Source organism: Indicator indicator, chromosome Z (genome assembly GCF_027791375.1).
Source record: "Indicator indicator isolate 239-I01 chromosome Z, UM_Iind_1.1, whole genome shotgun sequence".
NCBI lineage: Eukaryota > Metazoa > Chordata > Aves > Piciformes > Indicatoridae > Indicator > Indicator indicator.
This window is the reverse complement of record NC_072053.1, coordinates 30206295-30223935: the sequence shown is the minus strand read 5'-3', so window position 1 is coordinate 30223935 and position 17641 is coordinate 30206295. Positions and strand designations below refer to the sequence as shown.

At 38.3% G+C, this 17641-nt stretch overlaps 2 protein-coding genes across 2 annotated transcripts in view; both read right to left on the bottom strand.

Moving 5' to 3' along the window:
- The window catches only part of IPO11 (importin 11), a 94122-nt gene that overhangs the window by 8829 nt on the left and 67652 nt on the right, over positions 1-17641 (bottom strand). The window contains exons 27-28 of the mRNA XM_054397354.1: positions 3387-3482; positions 365-452 (exon numbers count right to left, since the gene is read on the bottom strand). Coding sequence (XP_054253329.1) covers positions 365-452; positions 3387-3482 — 184 coding nt within the window. The remainder of the gene's footprint in view (positions 1-364; positions 453-3386; positions 3483-17641) is intronic.
- Positions 10105-12018, bottom strand: LRRC70 (leucine rich repeat containing 70). The gene has a single exon (XM_054397355.1). It carries the CDS (start codon positions 12016-12018, stop codon positions 10105-10107), a length of 1914 nt encoding a protein of 637 aa, XP_054253330.1.

Genomic DNA, 17641 nt, shown 5'->3' with positions numbered 1-17641 from the left:
TTACAGTAGAAAAAGGTTCTGGGCAAGCACATGGATCAATAACTGTTCAGGCAACACAATCCAATAATCCAATATAATAAGGATCATTTAAGATTTTTCTAAGCTTTAGTTCCCTGCATTTTTCAATAAACCCTTTTTACACGGTGTCAGTATTATAAAGTCCAGATTTTGTGAACAGATGATGTTTATTTTGCCAACATTTTTCAAGACTCAAAAGGAAAGCAGAAGTGTTGTGGCTGCAAATTTTGCAAAGCATTTTCCTTTTTTGGTTCAAGAGATAATTTTCCAAGAACAATAGAGGAACCAAATCCAAAGCAAGAAATTTAATCTGAGACAAGTGAAACTCATAATCAGTTCTACTTACAATTTTTTTCCTTTTGTCTTGTTCTGTGGGAGGTTCCTCATCTTCTGTACCTTTGTGCTCTTCAAAATGAATAGTCATCAACATACAGCTAAGAATGGGAGCAAAAGTAGTTTTAATATGCATTATTATTAAAAATTATTTTAAAGCACATTTAAAAACACAGGAATGATATGAAGGAAGTTTGATGGAAATTAGAAAACCTGTTAGACAGCACTTTTTTTCTGAGGACCATCAATCCAAAGAAGCCTGAATGCATGTTCTGTGTTACTTACATCCATGTAACCGTCTATTAGTCTCCATATTCTAGCTCAAGGTGTGGCTTAAAAATGCATTTCTGCATATAGAAAACAGACTATGTGGATTTAAAGACAGAAAAATCTACTGCTCCTAACTACAATTTCCCAGTCTTTCCAAGGAACTGCTGTACAAGTGCTCTGTAGCTTATTAACATGAAAATCAAAATGGCATGTATGCAAAACTAGCAAAGATTTCTCATTGAATTCATGTTTTCTTGTAACATCTTTAAAAAGAGAAAACTAATATAGTTATGTTATTGGTACTAGATGCTAAGGACTGCAAGACTCTGAACAATAATATTTTAAGTTGACAGAAATGAGTTGGCTTCTGTAGCCATTTATTTAAAAAATATTTTCCAGGAAAGTAAAGCAAAGTTTTTAAACTTCCTATTTTTTTGTTTCGCTCCATCCTTCACTGGTAGGTACAAATATGTACAACTAGCAGACATATTTTATCTTCTATTTTTTAAGTGTAAAATCAGAAAATATGAAGAAAATTCTTTTTTTTTTAAATTAAAAATTTAAATGCTGGGGGGTAAGTTCTGTCTCTTCAAACAGTTCAAATGGATTCTACAGAGACATCGGTGAAAGCTATCCTACAGCAAACACACTTTCCACTCATTTTACTTTCTCTGCTTTAAAAGAAACAGAATTTAAAAATCTCTTGGGTGACAACTTACCACCACACACTAGGTATGCTTCATGGCAGAAAGGACACATAACACATGTTACAAAGCACCAAAAAAGAAGCACATTATTGTTCATTTTCAGCCCTGAACTACTGTGCATTTTTAATTGCTGCATTCTACTAGCAGTGAAATATTCCTGCAGTTAAGTTCACAGAATCACAGAATTGTCAGGGTTGGAAGGGACCCCAGAGATCATCTAGTTCCAAACCCTCTGCTATGGGCAGGGACACTCTCCAATAGATCAGGTTGCCCAGAGCCAGATCTAGCCTGGCCTTAAAAAAATCCAGGGATGGGGCTTGAATAACTTGTTTTAAAGTTACTGAAATAAAGTTGTAATTTTACATTAAAACCTTCAGACTTAGTTTGCTTATATATTTAGTTTTCTGTTAACATGGCTAGAGCTGTATGAAACACTTACTAAACAGCATGGCAGAAGGGTCAAACACTAACACAGAAGTAACTTCCAATGAAGGAATTAAATAATTTCAAAATAAAACAGCACATCTCACGTCTTCTCATAAATAGCATGATCTCTCATGCTCAACTTATTAAAGTGAAAGGAGACAAAATATGTCAATTACCAAAACATGTAAGTAGAGTACACTTTTCTTTTCTGAACCAGTTAATGTTTAAATCATTCTTCTGCAACCTAGACAGACAGAACAGCACACATGCCCCCAGATGACTAATGTGATTTTTTTACTTTCAAACAATGTAAAAATGTGTAACACAAATATCCCTCAAATAGTCCATTCAGTATCTGTTAATAGAAATATTTCTTTGGTTCAATGTGCTTGTATTCTGTAAGTAAAAAAGTACAGTGACAAGTTCTACAAGCCTTCAAGATTAAAATAGGAAACAAATAAGGACAAAGTTTTATTTATTTCTCGTGGAGAACTCTCTTTAATAAGCACTGGTAAAGCAACAGGTTTAGAAATAGAAGAGACTCTGAAACATTGTCTCTAATTGTAAATAGAGCACAGCGCCAAAGAACACACACAGACTTACAGGAGTTAAATCTTCCTTACTGAGAATAAGGACAAAAACCAAAAACTACTTCTATTACTTGGGCAAAGTTCAGGCTTAGTATGTGTGGACCATGCTCAGTGCATGCTTGTGTGCATACCACATGTATTAAATGGAGGAAAACTTAATAGATTGCATGCAGGCTGTTCTGTGCCAGCTGGCTTCAGTGCCAGGAAACATCCCCTAAAACAATTAATTGACTAGTTCAGATACAGTCTGTTCCACCACCAGGTAATTATCTGAAAGTTAGAAAATGTTTGATTCTTAGCATCTGTAAATACTGTTATTAGAATGTGTCTAATGGAACATTCTTGAAGAGAATGTCTTACAACTCTCCATCACTCCAAAACTATGTGAACATTACAGATGGGAAAAAAGGGGGCGGGGGGGAAACCCCATCTGTCCTATAAAATCCTTATTATTCAGTGCTATTTTTACTTTTCCAGCTTTGATGAAATACCACCAGCAACCTGGGAGTCAGCAGCAGATGAGTGAGTGTGGTCCTGGGTGGCAGTGCACTTTGAGCAAACCCAAATACCATCTTTCTGACACAAATGAACCCTTTTTCCTGGCTCTAGAATATGCATCCTGAGGTATGCTCTGTAGCAGCAGCTGTGGAACAGCCAAAGGGGAGGAATTGATCTGGTAGCATAAATTTTCAAGTTCTGCAGGCCATGAACTAATGTGTTGTAGGACCATTCAGTAAGGCTGATGCATTTAGGAAAAGATCTTGGTTAAACCAGAGGTCACACTCCAATTTTAGATAAAATAGTCAAGTGAATGAAAAGCAAATCTAAGCATATGTACATTGTAAGACATTTAGTAGATAACTTAATGAACAATATCAAATTATTCTGAGTATAACCTTAAGCCTTTCCACTTTACTCTTGTGAAAACAGAGCTCTTGCAAGCATGTCTTAACCACCTGCAATTTTTTCTAATCAAAATACTACATGTAAGCCAGCAGTGCTACTGTTAAACCCACAAAAATAAATTAGATTTTCCACTTACTCTTTGTATGTTCCAGTTTCAGGATCTTCTGTCATAACATCATGCAGCCCTTCCACAGAAATGTTAATGATACCACAAAATTTATCTTGGATAACACTGGAAAAGAATAAAATTCATCTCGGATAACATTGGAAAAGAACAGGAAAGTGACTTAGCTAAATGAACTAAACAGGAAATTTGCTCAGTAACTGTCAAGTACATTTACCAAGCAGTATTTTCACTGCTTACTGCTCAGCTGAGCATGCCATAAAGCAGCTGATTCAGTATTATTTACATTATAGAAGCTTCAAAAAATATGCAAGAAATAGTATTCTTAAATAAAAAAAACTTCATGTGCTACTTTTGAAAACCTAAAAATAATTGTGAATGGAATAAAGGGAAAAGTACACTGGGCACAGGACTCAAGAACTAAGCGGAGAGGGCATGCTCCTGCTAGCAGGGAGGTCAGAGTACTGGTTTCTATTCCACACACACATGCTATTCGATGCAAAAGCTGCAATCAAACCCGTGAGCAGAGGGAGGCTTATAAAGATGGTACACTCTCATATTGTTTTCTCTCTACAGCCTTATTTCCCTACCCTCTTAGGCAGAGGGTCAAAAATAACAGCACCCAGGTCTCCATGAACACCATTTCCCTGAGATAGAAGTGGTATAGGATTACTTTGCTTAAACATAGGCACCTCCTGCCGTCTCAAACGCTAGGATACTTAAGACAACTGCAGAGGGCTGGTAGTTACCGCTTAAGACTTAAGAGATAGGCACCTTTCCTCAGCATGCACTGAAGACTGGATGACCCCACAACACCCAAAATGACACCAATTACATTTAGACATTTGTTCCTGTCATGAGAATTGATGTGCCTGCAAGGTAACTGTATAGAAACATGACCTTCCCATGATAGAAACATGACCCTCCCATGATGAAAAAAATAGGTGCCATTAGCTCTTAACTAACGGAAAGTAGCTGTGACTGCTGCTTCTGCTGAATTTCCTGCTGCTGTGGGTCTAACACTAGAGATGTACTATTGTGGAACTTTAGTGCATGGAATCCTACTTTTGAACTACAAAAGGATGAAGACACAGTGCAAAGGAATATATGTTAATCTCAGGAAGACTGCAAAAGTTCCAGCTGCAAGCAGAAGAGAAACAGAAATGGACTAACTGGTGATCGTAAACTACAATTCTTTTCCTGGGAAAAGACAACAACTGAAGCATTTTTCTACTCCCTATTTGGAATGTAAGGCTTAATTTTTGCCAAAAGATATACCTGCTGTCTGGTAGGCAGAAGCTTAAAAGTACTTAAGTTCATGTGTTGTAAATTGATCCTTTATGTTTTCATGTAGATAAAATTTCACAGTATTCTTTCCTTTACTTGGCATAAAAACTGAAAAACTGGGTAAAACGTAGCTCCTTGTCCATAAGTTACTGCATTTGAAAATGTTGTGAAGCATAGAGCAAAATTTTGCATACATGACAAAGGGATTTTATATAGCATATCAAGTTAGAATACTAAACTTATAAAACATTTCTCTTAGATTGGTTTTGGTAAGATTACAACTCAACTAATGATAATTTCCTTTCTAATTGATTCTTTTTGTTCCTTCTTTTCCTTCGGCTACTGTTGAATGCCAGAACCTTACATAACAGAACCTGAAAGTCCTAAATTCCACAAGTTAACATTTACACCACTTTTGTTCAGTTTGGCATATTTGTTTTATGATTGACAAGTAGGTATTTTTAAAAATACTTTCTGCCTTGCCAAGGATTCTCCATCTTACTGAGAACAGCAAAACATTACATTACATGTTGTGAGAATGAATCTCTAGGGGACCCACACAGCCGGCTGAGAAAGTGAGTACGGCCTGCTTAGCAGCCTGCAGCAGAAAAAAAGCCTTCGGAGCAGAGCAGGTTTACTCACTTAAATCAGAGGTTCCTATCTAGCAAATGTCCCATGAGATACTTGAACATGTCCAGAGAAGGTCAGTGAGGCTGGTGAGAGGTCTCGAGCACAAGCCCTATGAGGAGAAGCTGAGGGAGCTGGGGTTGTTTAGCCTGAAGGAGGCAGCTCAGGGCTGACCTTATTGCTCTCTACAACTACCTGAAAGGAGGTTGTAGCCAGGTGGGGTTTGGTCTCTTCTGCCAGGCAACCAGCACCAGATCAAGAGGACACAGTCTCAAGCTGCACCAGGGGAAGTTTAGGCTCGAGGTGAGGAGAAAGTTCTTCACAGAAAGAGTGATCTGCCACTGGAATGTGTAACTGCCCAGGGAGGTGGTGGAGTCAAAAAAGGAGGTGGTCAAAAAAGGATTGGACATGGCACTTGAAGCCATGGTTTAGTTAGTCATGAGGTGCTGGGTGATAGGTTGGGCTTGATGATCTCTGAGGTCTTTCCAACCTTGTTGATTCTATGATTCTATGAAATCCTTTTTGCCTCAGTTTTTTTTTAATACATTTCTAGGAAATGGACATTAATGTGGTTAATATTTTCCAACAAGAGAAAGGAAACACCTGTCCTCAGATTTCTGTCAATAAAGGACAAGGGACATTCAACCAAGAATAGATGTGAACACTTTACAACCTAGAGAAGTAAACTATGCCCTGTATGCATGCACCATTTAATTAATAACACAGGCTGCTAACCATTACCTGGTAGCTGTATTTCTTCCTTCAGAGCCACGTGAAGAATCTCTAACTGCCACAACAATTTTATATTGGGAGGGAAGAGGAAGGTGTTTGAGCCCTGAGAATGTACTGGTCTTTCATCAGTTGCAGGGCTATTTATGGGAGGTTACTTTAATTAACCAGTATGTAAATAAACAATATAGGCAGAGTGCTCATTAACATTGTAGGAGAGAATATTTTTATTTTATGGTTTACATGAAGAATGGTGTTTTACTTATTTCTTCTGAAGAAAGCAAAGCTAAAGTATGTGGATGATCTTTCAAAGTGGGTTAATTGTTGCCTGCAGCTTTAAGTACAGATAATATTTTCTCTTTTTTCCTCCTCTTTTTTCCCTTTAAATAGGAAATAAAGTTTCTTCCTACTAAAGACTCACTGAAATGTTTAACAAGTACAGAATCATTAAACAATGCCACTATTTTTAGAATACAAGACATATTAGTGAAAAATAGACAGCATAGGCCCATTGTACTCTGAAAAAAAGAAATGTCAATTAAAGTTTAATGGAAATAAAAAATGCATCATGTCTTATTTTCATAGAAGAGAAAGAGAGCCATACAAATCAATGGAGTACTTTTTTGAAGAGACTAAAATTAGCCTGCTTGTTCCAATAAATACATTGGAAAGTCACATGAGCAGATTCAGAAAAGACAGGGACACTCTATTTAGATGTTCAAAACAGAACAGTTAAGTTCATACTAAAATCTTACCTTAGGAGGAAGGCACCATTAAAGTAGTTGCCCCCTTCAATTGCATATAATCCATACCAGCAATGGAACAAACCAGGGCATGAAGCTATAACTGGTTTTATTACTACTCAATTTCCTTTTAAGTTACTGGGACAAAGCCTTGTTTGGTATAATTTTTGTTTTAATGGAAGACAGGCCCAGAGTTAGAGGATTGTCTTCTATGAACTTGTTAGGATGAAAACTACTCCAGAACTCAAGTCTCAAAGATGAAATTAACACATATTAGCATTTTTTTTTAATTACAGAAATAATCTTTTATGGTACCTGCAAATATAGTTCACCTTTGCTTGTAACAAAACCAAAATGCAGCAAACATTGAAGGCATTTAAGTACATGACTACTCTCAAAACATTTATTAGAGTCTAATTTGTCAGATTAAAAAAAAAGGCTTTTTCAAGGAAAACAGAACACATCTGTTCTGAAAAAAGTAATAGTAGATTTTCTTATTCTGTCTGTCATTTCTAATATACTTAGCTATCTTAAACATTCATATTACCCTGAGGTTTTATGCAAAAATGCAAATTTGGATTTCAGTTACACAGATAGCCATTGTAAACAAAGTTTTACCATCAGATTAATAAAACATTATACATGATAAATTTTAGAGGTACTTATATAAAACGGTCTCCATGTTTGATATGTATTTTCCTCCGCCAATCAGAATGGGGGAAAAACCCTGCATGGGAAAACATCCTTTTTTGACGGTCACCAGAACGAAATGCTAAACACCAAAAAAGGAAAAAAAGCTTCATTTCACATCTTTACTAGTGTATGGTAGTTTTGTGAAAGATTAATTAATTCTTTATTCTGATTTCATTAGCCAAGGAGAGAGGCAGAGTGAGACAAATGGGCATTACTATGCACATACTGTGAGCAACACAAATGATCCACATACACTCCCTGACCATAGGAGCTGCACCGTGCAGAGGGGCTCCTGTGAAACAGTGTTCCAGTGAGTCCTATGGCTGACCATGAACTTGAAGACAATAAAGCACCGATTTGCTTCACAAGGACAAACTCAACTAAATTTTCATGTATTTTAACAGACACATGAACCACAGTTGTCCATGAGAAAGGACCTATTTCCTAGTGTGAACATTTAAATACAAAAGCTACCTTTCTTTTGCAGTTTGTATCCCCTTCAACTGCATAGTGTCTCTCACTTCCTTAGTAGTCTAATCCAAATTGTTGGAAAATTGGATATATAGAGGATTACACCACTCCAAAGGATGGCTTCCAAATGCTCCAACTCTTTGATTGCACAAACAGCTCTGACAGCATCAGTTTCTGTTCACGCTCCTTCACTACAAATGGTGAAACTCATACCTGGCAAACAACTCCTACAGTTAGTGGAAAGCACCTTCAGAGAGAGCCTCTCATGCTTTTCTGTAGAGAGCAGCTGTGGAAATCTAAGCCTAAAACGACAGAGCTGCTTCCTGTCATATTTCTTCGAGAACTATGTTTGTTCAGCCTCAACATTTGTCCACTCACAAATCTCCTCTCTAACAAAGCCACAGCAGCATTTCTAGCAATGAAAAATTAAATTTCAGTGGAGGCTAGTTAAATAAGTCCATTGTTTCTGAAAACATCCATATAACACTGAAAATTACATTTACTATTACATTTAATTTCTGATCAACATGTAAAAAATTACCAAAAAAAAAATCCAAAATAGTTCAGGCTTTCATCCAAGTAGCTGATTGAGTGTTCCACAGAAGTATTTGATCTATTATACACAAAATTACAGTAAAACATAGTATTGCAATATTGAAAGTTGGTATTTTATTATATTCAGCGACACATAACAACCAGCAACAGAGGGACACTTGCACATTCATACCCACACAGTTCAGTCAGTTTCTGTATCTGCAGTGGCAGCAGAAAACCTGTCATTCCTGGAAACAAACTGGTGATGGACTAAAAGGATGACACAGAGCAGAACAACACAGCCATGCACATGAGTTACACCAATAGAAAGCTAGAAGGTCAAGACAAGAAAATCAAGGGCAGTTCTGGTTTCTCTGGAAAATGCCCTAGTCTCCAGGCTAGATCCCAGAACAGCAAGAAACTTATACACAACTTAAACTGACATCATAGAGGACAGACTATTAAAGTATTCTCCATTTTAACTTGAAAAAAATGATCTAAATGTAAATTGTGTTACTTATAAACCAAACAGTGAAGTCTCCAGGACACAGGCCTGTAAAAGACAAACTATCTACAATTCAGCTAGCTGAAAATTTCACAGGGCTGAACTATTTGGAATCTACTTTTATGATTTTTTTCCTGAATAAGGTTTAAATTACTGGAGTAACAGCAAGGAAAATAGTAATAACAATCACAGAAATTAAGGTTGAAAAATAAAGCTATGACACACTAGACATAACCTGAAAATAAACAGAGTATCAAAATAGAAATAAAAAGTTAAAATAACGAATACAGTAAAATAAAATCCATCTCTTGAAGATGAAGCCTTAAATTATGCCTTCACTAAAAAAAACGTATTTTGACCTGACACTTCCAAATACACACCACAAACATGTAAGTATCTTCAGCAATTAATCTAAAATTCTGTATTTAAAGTGTAGTATATTTCTTCAGTTTATACGTCACATCTAGCCCCAAATTCCCTCAAACTATTACTATATAGATGATATGGACAATAACTGAGTCTATTACCTTAGATATAATAAACATGGCAAATTTTTCAATCCAATAGAAATATTGTTTTCCTGTTTCTAGTTTCAGGTATTATCATAAAGTGATACAAATACACCGTTAAAATTCATTTTAATATATTCATTACAGAGATTGAATACACAATGTTGTATATTAAAATATCATGGGTATGAATAAAATTGGTATTGTTTTAAAATTTTCTTTTCCTTCAGAGTTTTAACATGATAGATGTAAATATGTTCACTTTTTAATTCGCTGTGATTAATAGAGATAGCAGAAACTGCATTACATAGTATACTGCTAAAAATTTTTGCTTGCCTCAATCTTCAAATAGAATTTCTATAGAAATTCATACTATTAAGTTCTAGTAACTACAACAGGAGCAGAGGATAATATATCTATCCAAGTAAGGTTTAAATGACAACTAATTAAAAAAAATAAATCAACAAACATCAAAGCACTCAAGAAGCAAATAATAATGCAGAACTGAATTACACCACTTTCCACAACTCTATCAACCAGCTGTTTTTAATCAATGAAGGTACTTTGAGAAAACTGAGTTCTTGACTTGAAATCTCAGATCACAATAAAATTAACAAGCAAAATTAGACTAATTACAATGATGAATGCTCAAACAATATGACCTGTGCCTGATTTTCAGATGTTGTTCGCTTGAGCAGCCTAATCTGGTCAAGCTCTGAATGTCTCAGAGATTGCACTGGGTCAGTTACATTGTACCTGCCAGGCTGGTAAAACCCATAATACTCAATTCTCTTTTCCCCTGAGTTTTCCAGCACTTTTAGTTTCTGCTTAAAATGAATAATTTTACAGGTCAAGAACAGGATCACAGCACAAGCCAGAATGAAAAAGGCTAGTAAAATATCAAAAGCCTGATTCAGCTTTTCAACCTGTTGTGAACAAAACTGGGATGTTTTTAACAATACAGGACCAGCATCTGTTGTAAATAAACTTTTTTCTTCCATGGTTCTGTTAACAGGTATAACCTGTGCTGGTATTTGCACTGGTAATGTTGACAATACTGTAGTGGCCTGTGATGGAATTTCAGAAGCATTTTCTTCATAGAGCAACAGGTTAGCAGATGTAGCTGTAGGCCCTTCCCAGAGAGCAACATATTTTATTTCTGTATTGATAAACCGTTCAAATGTGTTGTGCCTGTTTCCCTTATGCCATGCCATCAGCAAAGTAGTAGTGCTGTGATGGACACCTAGGCTCCAGGCTGCTTCTGGACTGGCAGAAGGGCTAGCAGCAGAGCTACTGCAGTTTGCAAACCGAGTCCACTTAATGTAATGCAAAGGTCTACCACGCATACTCGGGGGATTCTGACAATGAACTTTCACAGGAATAGAAGATGATGCCAGCCAATTAAGTAACCCAAGCATTCTGCAGCTGCAATTCCAAGGATTATAATTTACCTGCAGATAAACTAAAGACACTAAGGGCTTAAGCACTTCAGGTTGTAACTCTGTGATATTATTAAATGCTAAACTTAGCATTTTCAGTGACTGCCCCATTTTTTCAAAGGTGCCATCACCAATACTGGTTATTTTATTTCTCTCCAGCTGCAGATACATTAAATTGTTCAATAAAGCAAAAGTGCTGGAATTTATATTTTCTAAATTGTTATAACTTAAGATTAACTGGCTAAGGTTGTTTAATCCAAAAAATCCATTAAGAGCAATACATTTTAGGTTTGCATTTTTTAAAGACAGATACCTAAGCTTGTTAAGTCCTTCAAATGCAAAAGGATGTATTGATCCAATGGGATTGTGAGATAAAGAAAGTCTTTCAAGATTTTTGAGCCTTCCAAGAGCTTTCGATGGTACAAGTGTTAAGTTGTTACCTTCAAGGAACAAATGTTCAAGATTTTCAAGATGATAAAATGCTGAATTTGATATCCGTGAAATCTTATTATTGGCTAGATTAAGTGTTCGGAGACTCATCATTCCAAAGAAAGTCCCACTTCCAAGGACACTGAGACGATTTCTTTGAAGTGTTAAATATCTAACAGAAAGCAGATCACTAAACAATCCTCTGGGAACAAAGGCTATTTGATTATTCTGAAGGTATAAACAATGAAGATTGGAAAGACCTTCAAAGATTCCTGGATCCAGGCGTTTAATATTATTGTTATTTAGATGCAAGTAACACAGTCTGGGAAGATCCATAAAAGCTTTTGGGTGTACATATGAAATACTGGAATTATCCATGTAGAGTGCAGCAAGCTTCTGAAAGCCTCTTAGTTCACTTGGAGAGACGTGCGATATGTTATTCCCACTGAGGTACACAAGAATTGTAGTTTTTGGTAAGTTCCATGGGATGCTTGAAAGCCCTAAATTACAACAGCTAACTTGTGTCCCTGTGCAGAGCTGGCAAGCAGCTGGACAGCCAAGAGCCTCCTTCTGGAGCAGCAACAAAAGAAAACAATTAAGGATATACAGGAATGCTCCCAGGCAGGGCGGAGAACTTTGCAGACCACACATATCCCTGCCTTTGGCCTTCTCACTCATCTCTGACTTTGCTAGTAGGGATAAAAAGAAGTTCATAAATAGTATTAATTTGAAAGTTTAAGGATTCTACACATACAGTCTTTAAAATATAAGCATTGCTTTCAAGATTTGTTCAATGCCAAATAAGTAGTTTAAAAACAAAACTTAGAGCTACAATTTGAACTACACTGAAAAACTTTTCTAAGTAAATGAACAATAATATAACTGTACTGCCATCCTAGCCAGAAAATATTTTGCTGCTTCCAGCATAAAACCAACTAAGCTGCCAAAATAACAGCTTCTAGTAAAATCAAAATAAAAATTCTAGGAAACTCACGTTACTACATTCTATAGTTAAGAATGACTAGGAAATGTTTCAACAGCATTCAAGTAGAAATGTCAACTGGAAACAAGTTTTCCTTAACTGGCAGTTCATTTGTAATTTGAATTTTACTTTATAAAGCTGAATTACGTTCAAGATAAATAAAACAAATACCTTACCCCAAATCTGAAGTTCATTGTTTCTGTTATTTTGCTGGTTTGCAGTTCATTTGACTACATTACAAGCTGATCGACTACACTCATATGTGAAACCTCTGTAAAGGCAGAGTTGCCATGTACTAGAGTGGTCATATTTTGCCCCAGGATTTGCAACTGTTTGCTCAGGAAACTAGAAAAGAAGTGGTTAAAGTCAGGTTGCCATGGATACAGGAAACCCTGGGACAGGAAGCCACTTTATCTGTGCTTCAGAAGTATTGTTGGAAAGGAAATCTCAATGATATGTTTCTAGAAAACCATGAACTATCTCAGTTTGTAACAGCTGCTGTTTTGTCTTCTTAAAACTACTGGTTTTAAATAGGACACTCGAAAGAGTTTTGCCTAAGGTAGGTATAACTTTTAGAAATAAAGAATACCTATTTGCAACAGCACTACTGTATTATTTGTAAATCCTTTATCTTTCATCTGGAAATCAAAATCTTTTATTAAATCAACAGCAACACTTACACTGTTCTCCCTCTCTCTCTCTCTCTCTCTGCAGAGCCAAACCGCTACTACCACACAAAAAACAAAGCAGTTTAGCAGAGAGTAAAAAGAGGTCCAGAGAGCAGAGCCCAGGTGTCTGCAGCACTCCAGCAAGGCACACCCTGCCAGCAATCCTAGGGAAGCCCAGGAAATCTTGGAGGTGAGAACTGAATGACATGGCACTGAACTGCTGTGTATATGTGGCTTCACGGGCACAAGCCCTGGTCCTCATGGGGGATTTCCACTACCCTGACATTTGCTGGAGGGACAACCCAGCTAGGTACCAGCATTCCAGGATGTTCCTGGAACGCATAGATGACAATTTCCTCCTTCAAATGGTAGAGGAACCAACGAGAAAAGGTTCTATGTTGGACCTTGTTCTCACCAATAGGGAAGGGCTGGTAACCAATGTGAGGCTCAGGGATAACCTTGGCTGCAGTGACCATGAAGCAATAGAATTTAAGGTCCTCAAGGCAACTAGGAGGACATATCCCAAGCTTACAACCCTGGACTTTAGGCATGCAGACTTTGATCACTTCAGGGATCTGCTGGCCAAAGTATCATGGGACAAAGCCCTACAGGGAAGAGGGGCCCAGGACAGCTGGTCAGAGTTCAAGGATCTCAACTACCTGTTGAGAGTGAAAAATCAGGTTCATGACCATCTGAAGAACCTAAAAGTGTTCAAGTCCATGGGACCTGATGAGATACACCTATGGGTGCAGAGGGAACTGGCTGATGAGGTTGCTAAACTGCTCTCTATTATATGCCAAAAGTCATGGCAGTCTGGGGAAGTTCCCACTGACTAGAACAGGGGAAACATAACTCCCATTTTCAAAAAGGGAAAGAAGGATGACCCAGGGAACTATAGACCAGTCAGTATCACCTCTGTGACCAGTAAGATCATGGAGCAGATCCTCCTGGAGACACTGCTGAGGCAGAAGAATAACGAAGAGGTGATTTGGTATAATCAACATGGCTTCAACAAGGCAAATCCTGCTTGACAAAGCTGGTGGCCTTCTATGACAAGGTCACAACATTAATAGATGAAGGTTGAGCAACTGACATCATTCACCTAGACCTGAGCAAAGCCTTTGACACTATCCTGCACAACATACTGGTCACCAAGCTGGTAAGCCTGGGTTTGATGGGTAGACCATTCAGTGGATTAAAAAGATGGCTTGACAGCCACACCCAAAGACTAGCTTGTCAATGGGTCCGTGTCCCAGTGGAGGCCAGTGACAAGCGGAGTCCCTCAAGGATCAGTATTGGGATCAGTCTTGTTTAACACTTTTGTTGGCAACATAAGACAGTGGCATTGAGTGCACCCTCACCAAGTTTGCTGATGACACCAAGCTGTGTGGTGCAGCAGACACACTGGAGGGAAGGGATGGCATCCAGAGGGACCTTGACAGGCTGGAGAGGTGGGCACAAGCCAACCTCATGAGGTTCAACAAGACCAAGTGCAAGGTCCTGCATCTGGGTCGGGGCAATCCCAAGCACCAATATAGACTGGGCAGCAACTGACTTGAGAGCAGCTCTGAAGAAAAGGACTTGGGGGTGCTGGTGGATGAGAAGCTCAGCAGAAGCCAACAGTGTGCACTTGCAGCCTGGAAAGCCAACCACATCCTGGGCTGCATCAAGAAAAGCACAGCCAGCAGGTTGAGGGAGGTGATCCTCCCCCTCTGCTCCGCTCTGGTGAGACCCCACCTGGAGTACTGCATCCAGATCTGGAGCCCCTATTACAGGAAGGATCTGGACATGCTGAAACATGTCCAGAGAAGGGCCACAAGGATGATCAGAGGGCTGGAATACCTCTCCTGTGAGGACAGACTGAGAGAGTTGTGGCTATTCAGTCTGGAGAAGAGAAGGCTCCGAGAAGACCTTATTGTGGCCTTCCAGTATCTGAAGCGGAGCCTACAAGAAAGCTGGGGAGGGACTTTTTAGGGTGACCGGTAATGATAGGACTAGGTGGGATGTAGCAAAAATAGAAATGGGTAGATTCAGATTGGATGTTAGGAAGAAATTCTTCACCATGAGGCTGGTGAGACACTGGAACAGATTGCCCAGGGAGGTGGTTGGGGCCCCATCCCTGGAGGTGTTTAAGGCCAGGGCTGGATGTGGTTCTGAGCAACCTGATCTAGTGTGAGGTGTCCCTGCCCATGGCAGGGAGTTTGGAACTAGAATATCCCTGAGGTCCCTTCCAACCCTAACAATCCTATGATTCTATGATTTGTTTTATTTCAGACTTAATCTAGGCAATTTGTTAAGTCTCCCTTTAGACCACTTTTAAAAAAAGTCAAGTTATCCACAGCGGACTGCACGTATTCCAACAGCCACACCATCAGTAAACAGCATATGGTCATATTGCTATTTGTAAGCTTAATCTTATTTTCCAATTCATTTTGTTGTTTGCCCTTTGCCCACACTGATCAAGATTCCCTGATCCCCAGCCAGAAGCTGATTTGCCAACTGGAGAGTCAGGCAGCAAGACACTCACCCTTGAACATTCCCATCTGGCCAGTACAGGAATGTGATTGAGCATGGAGAGTTGCAGTAGATTATCATGACCTGAAGAAAGCCAGATATGGCCTAAATGCAAACAGGTGTGTAATTATACTTTAAAATATTTTTGCTTAAACTTTGAAAACAGATTTGCACAAAAAAACTGCTTTTGAAATAATTTATTTTTAACACAAGTTTCAGATATAGCAAGCATATGCGAAATAATCCCTATGAACAGCAAAACCGTAGTGAGTGACACTGTTCGGCAGTAGAATCAAATTCATATATTCTATCTGGAAGTATGTCTGGCCCCAACAGTTTATTAGTTGTAAAGTAAAATTTTTATAGCTTTGACATAAAAGTATGTCCACTAAAGAGAAGCTTTTTTTTTGACAAGCTGCTGCCTTAAATGATTTGAGCATCTGAAAAATAAAGCTGTCATTTGCAGAAGGTTTTATTATGTTAAGGACTGCCAGAATAATTGGCTCTTATAGAAGGAAATTTGGAGTAGCTGAGGATAGTTCAAAATAACACAGTTATCTAACGCAATTTCTTCTTTCCTTCCTCTCTTTAAAAAAAAAAACAAACTTTGAGAGACTACAAACTTTAGGTAACAGCTCTTCAAGAATATTTCATGTTCATATAGATAATGTGACATTCTTACATTGTTACATTTACTGAAAAAATTGAAAGCTTTCTCAAAGCAGCTGCTTGGTACACCCTTTGGATAGAACTTTGTTCTGATGATCTGAGAGAAAAAAGCAAAACTGTGCACATTAAAATCAATAAACCCTCTTTAAATTTTACATGTAAGAGCTCCCCAGTTTTTTATGTAGTGAATACATATTTTTCAGCATTACATACACTAGCACGGCTTTAGGATTTGTGAGTCACATCTGAATTCCCATTGGACAACACTTAAAAAAACTTTTCAGGAAATCCTGCAGACTAAATATGACCCCACACAGTCTTGTCTTCCTGACTTTCAAACAGACAAGAATAATCTGAAGTACACACTGAACTCTCACCTAAACATGTGTTATACATGAAGTAAGCAGTGACAATTTAAAAGTCAGCTTAACACTGCTGGAAGCACAAAACGGTGGGAAACAACAAAAATAACTTTCTTTCCAAACACATAGTTACTGAAGCAGGTACATGGGCTGGGTGGAGGTCTGGTAGTACACGCTGCTATGTCACTCCAAAGGAATGAGCAATGAGTGGAGACCTACTCTTCCACTGAGTGAGCCTGGAAGTGCAGACCTCCACTGACCACCCACAAGCTCAAGTGCTTCCGCAACATAATAACATAACGGTGGCTTGATTATTCTACACACTAATAGGTACCAGGTAGAAATATTGTCCAGTTTCATATCTAAAGTTAGCATTGCAATTCTCATCCCTACTGGCAGGGATAGATCTAGGATGTTGCAGTCCTCACCCCTTCCCTCAGGAGGGATGCCTTTTGGGTAAGGGTCATGACCCTGGCTGCACCTGAATTATTCCCTGGGAGATTTTATGCTTCTAATTACAGTTGTATTTTAAAGCTACAGAGCTATTGGTGTATTAATTGCTGGCAATCTTAAACAATCTGTGTATGTTGATATTGTGGTTTTAAGCCCAGACACACCTCAGCACCCCATGGCTGCTTACACCACTCCCCACTCATTCCCCCCCTGGTAGGATGGGAAAGAGAAATAGTGAGCAAAACATAAAACCCTGCAGTTTGATATAAGGAGAGTTCAATAGAACAACACAAAGAATGAACGAACAACTGGAATAATAACAACAGCAAAGAAAGTCATGCAGAACAAGTAATATAGAATGCAACACCCTCATCAAATGAGCACCAAAAGCCTTTACCAGAGAACCACTCTGACCACTTACCGCCAAGCCCCACCTTCTCAAAAATCAGACGTGATGTTTATGGTGTCAAATATCCCACTGCCCAGTCCAGCTGCCTATCCTGGGTATGGCCCCTCCAAAGCTATTGTGAAGAAAGTTAACCCTATCCTAGCTGAACCCAGGACAGTTGCCTATAAATAAACTGTACTATTTGTGAACCAGACTATTTCTTTCGAATGAAGCTGCAGCAACAGCAGACAGCTGTCAGAAGAGC

Coding starts and splice junctions, on each gene's coding strand:
- LRRC70 (XM_054397355.1), bottom strand. CDS start 12,018: ATGAGTGAGAAGGCCAAAGGCAGGGATATGTGTGGTCTGCAAAGTTCT.